General features: G+C 43.3%; 1 protein-coding gene across 1 annotated transcript; it reads left to right on the top strand.

Moving 5' to 3' along the window:
* The first annotated feature begins 740 nt into the window (after positions 1 to 740).
* Positions 741 to 3,668, top strand: LOC108363438 (uncharacterized). The gene is made up of 2 exons (XM_017616805.1): positions 741 to 2,960; positions 3,007 to 3,668. Exon 1 carries the CDS (start codon positions 2,099 to 2,101, stop codon positions 2,861 to 2,863), a length of 765 nt encoding a protein of 254 aa, XP_017472294.1. The 5' UTR covers positions 741 to 2,098; the 3' UTR covers positions 2,864 to 2,960; positions 3,007 to 3,668.
* Positions 3,669 to 4,460: the final 792 nt, after the last annotated feature.

The following is a 4,460-nucleotide window of genomic DNA, read 5'->3' as shown; positions in this document are numbered from 1 at the left end:
CAAGGTGCAGTAATGGCATTTTCAGAGATAGTAGTCGAGAGGTCTAGCTTTAATTTAAGCCAAGCCAAGAGCTTCTGTTCAAGATTATCATCTGGAATCACTGATATTTGGGCATCTGGCGCAGTCAACATATATACATAAGTATGTCACGCCATTACACATTTGCTGGAATGTCACGCCATTATACAGTTGCTGGATCACGGCATGATACAAAAAGGAAGGTAATTTCAATAAACAACTTTTGACGGATAATAAAATTTTCTAAAGTTTCATAAATTGTGAGTATTATCAACGGCCTTGCCACTTCGATAATATTAAAACAATAAATCGGAGTATTTTCTTTCCCATATTTATACCAATGTAATAACATTTCAAATGAAAAACCATTATCAGTGCTTGGTACTTTTTTTCTTACGTGGTTTGCACCTTTTTTTATTAAAAATATTTAAAATGTAAACTGTTAAAGGAGATTTCATCTTAATTGTTCTTTTCATTTTGTAATAAAAACCACGGGCGCATTATTCTGTTATTTTTTTGTTTTCTTATTTTGAATGCAATCTTGCGATTTAAAAATCGGTTTCTAAAGAATGTTCTTCCCAAATAAAACCTTTTTATATTTTGGTTCAAATTTACTTTTAAATTTCTCATCAGATTTTGCAAAAATTTTTCTTTGTGATTAGCGCATCATCATTAATTTTCACCGCCCTCCGATAAACAACTAACAGATCGTCGTTCAGCATTTACGTGATCTTCCATTAGCTGATCCAACATTTGGTGTCCCAGGGCCGGTGGATTTACTCCTTGGAGCGGACATCTGGCCGTCACTTATATTAAATGACGTAATAGTTGGAGCCCAGAATGAACCATGTGCATTGAATACGCGTTTAGGTTGGATAGTACTTGGTCCAGCAGCATCTAATACATCCGCGTCGCCACTCTGCTCATTGGTAGTGGACGTCGGCAATGACGATAGCACTATACATCAACTTTTACAGTGGTTCTGGGAGATCAAAGAGCCATCTAGCGGAACAATGCTCGAAATAGACGTTTGTGAAGACATTTTTTGCGAGACTGTCACGCGATGTCCAGATGGTTAATACTGTGTACAGATACCATTCCGTCCCGATGCACCCGCGCTTCGGAGGTCACACCCTGCTGCCCTGCAACAATTTCTTCAACTCGATAGAAGACGCAATCGACTCAACAACGAAGGAGAATTATATTCGGTTCACGCACGAGTATGAGGATCTAGGGAACGTGGAGGCTGTCGACATCACCGATGAAAATCCGAGTCAATGCTTTTACATACCACATCACGCGGTTACGAATAATTCCGTGCGGTGTTCAATGCTTCAGCAAAAGCATCAACCGGTGTGTCTTTGAACAATACGCAATATTCTGGGCCACCACTGCAAGATAATTTATTTGACATCCTTCATCGATTCGGCCTCTATGCTTTAGCCCTTACTACAGATATAACGAAGATGTTCCGGCAAGTACTGGTGGACCCAATGCATCGAAAGTGACAGCAGATTCTTTGGAGAAAACCCCCTCATGAACCCTACCTATCAGCTCAAAACTGTAGCATACGGTATGGCAAGTGGGCCTTTCAACGCCATTCGGACATTGAAGCTATGTGCTCTTGATAATTAGGGAGTTATCGCTGACGTCAGCCGGGGAACCGCAGCATGAGACAGCATTCTCCAAAGCTTCTATGTCAACGACTACTTAGACAGTGTTCACACCGCAGAACTGGCCATCAATCAAGCGCGCGACGTTGGTGACATTCTCCGGCAAGGTAAATTTGAGTTAGAAAAGTGGAACTCGAAAAGCACGCAAACAATAGCAGCGCTCAACAGCGCGAAAACGTCGAACGTGGAGAGGAACTTGGGCGATTCTAACACTACGGTACTAGGTGGTACTAGGCCTGCATTGAAATCCCATCACAAATCTTTTGTTTTTTAAGGTTAAGGTATGTAAAGTTCATAGCAGTCCTACTAAACGAACGGTCTTAAGTGATATTGCCAGGCTATACGATCCATTGGTGTTATTGGCCCCGGTTTTCGTGACAACGAAAATACTGGTTCAAAAGCTTAGGATGGCCAAACTAAGTTGGGATTCCAATTTGCCATCTGGGCTACCGGAAATTTGGCTGAAATTTCGAGATAGTCTCATTTCACTCGAACGAGTTAGAATATCACGTTGGCTGGGCATTTCAGAAACGTCAATACCAACGTTTCACGAGTTTCGTGATGCGAGCACCAAGGCTTATGCCGCAGTTGTTTACAAAGAGTGCATTGATCTCAACGGGGAGTCGCATTTCATCCTAGTGGCAGCTATTCCCCGTCTGGAGCTATCTGCCGCACAACTCCTAACCACACTCATGTATAATGTACGTCGCGCTCTTCGTTTGGAGGATGCTACATGTAACTTATGGAGGGACTCCACGATTGTCTTTCACTGGATTCGTCGACATCCGGCTTCATTGAAACAGTTTGTAGCTAACCGCGTAGCATACATACAATCGAAATCAGACTCCGGTACCTGGCGCCACATTATATCCGAATTTAATCCCGCCGACTGTGCGAGTCGTGGAATAACTGCATCGGAAATAGAAAATAATCTACTTTGGTGGGGTGGCCCAACCCTTTTTCATCAGGTCGAGAAGGCGTTATCAGAACTCCCTGACTTGACAAATGACGAACAACAAGTCTTCATCATTGAGAGCCGTGCACTTAATATCTTTCTTGGTGTGGGAGTTGAGGCGCGATTATTAATGACGTCATTTGGAACACTGCGAATTCCCTTGGTAGAAAGATTTTGCCGACTGGAAGCGCTACTCAATACGAACGCACGCATTTGACGCCTAATTCCCATCTTTCGGGAGCTGCGCTCAAACGAGGTGGTTACAGCAGAGGAGAAGGAATGGGTATTGAAAATTCACATACGTCAAAGTCAAGGTAATTTCTACCAAACTGAAATTAATATACTCAAGACTCTTTCTAGTGTTGGCACGTCGAGTAAACTGCTCCCGCTGGACCCTATCTTAGATCTTAGAACGAGGTATCCTATGGCTCGGTGGACGCTTAACTAATGCAGAATTTCCAGCTGATCAGAACCATCTAATAATTCTTGCCAAGAAATGCGCTTTGGCAAAATTACTGGTTATCGATGCTCACCGACGATGTATGCATGGCGGGATACAGGAGATGCTTTACTACGTGCGACCGAAATTTTGGATTATACATGCCCGACAACTGGTGAAGTCAAACCAATGTGCTGTATGCCGGCGACATTCTCGGGCCACCCAACAGCAGCAGATGGCGTCCCTTCCTAAATAGCGGGTGATGGTGGCGCCACCCATACCGGATTGGACTACTCTGGCCCATTCAACGTTCGACTTGGAGGAAAGCGATCCACAACTTTGATCAAATCATATGGTGCGATATTTATTTAGCATCAATTGGTATGCAGTGGAAATTTATCACTCCAGCCGCACCTCATCATGGAGGATTATGGGAGGAAGCTGTACGTTCAGCCACGAAGCACCTGTATGGATTATCGGCCGTCAGACCCTATGCTTTAATCAGTTAAGTACGTTGCTCATTCGAATCGAAGCATGCTTAAACTCGAGGCCTCTCGTTCCCCTTTATGACGATCCCAGCGGAAGTTTGGCGCTCATACCCGGCGACTTTTTGATTGGTCGACCGCTGAACGCACGTCCCGATCCACCTATTGGCAATGTTCCCGAAAATCATCTGATATATGCGCAACAATTACAGAAAAAGTTCGAGCACTTCTGGAATCGCTGGCAGCGCGAACATTTGACGACTTTGCAAGCATGACATAAATGGGAGAGACGCAGACAAACTATTCAGCTAGGCGATGTTGTGTTAATCGAAAGTGAGAATTTGCCTCCCACGCATTGGCGAATGGGCCGTATTGAAGATGTCCATCCTCTGATGGTTTAGTGCGGGTGTTCACTATTGTATTCAATAGTATAGGATAATAAGAAGACACCAGAAGGGCTGTTCATTAAACATAAGTGCCAGCGACCGGTGCAGAAAGTATGCCGTCTCATCGAGCCACAAGTCGAGCTTCTGAACCATGAAGGTTCAGCCGGGGAGGAATGTTGAAGATTATCATCTGGCATCACTGATAATTGGGCATCTGGCGCAGTCAACATACATACATATGTCACGCCGTTATACAATTGCTGGATCACGCCATTGTGCCGTATACACAAACATCTATCTGTTATTGTCAATTCTCTTTATATACTGCTAAGCTAAGCTCAGGTTGGAGAGTTGTGATTTATATTTTTAACAAGTTGTTGGTCACCCAATCTTATATATTATTTCTCTAAGGTCGTTTTTTGTTAGTCTCCCTTTTTCTACTTTTCTATATAAGCAATACCACTAATGAGGTATCATGAGAGTAGTTATTAGGTAATTCTTATA

Source organism: Rhagoletis zephyria, unplaced genomic scaffold, assembly GCF_001687245.7.
Source record: "Rhagoletis zephyria isolate East Lansing unplaced genomic scaffold, Rhagoletis_zephyria_1.1 Rzeph_scaffold_00027, whole genome shotgun sequence".
Lineage (NCBI taxonomy): Eukaryota > Metazoa > Arthropoda > Insecta > Diptera > Tephritidae > Rhagoletis > Rhagoletis zephyria.
Note: the sequence above shows the minus strand (reverse complement) of the source record. Positions and strands in the feature narration are given on the sequence as shown.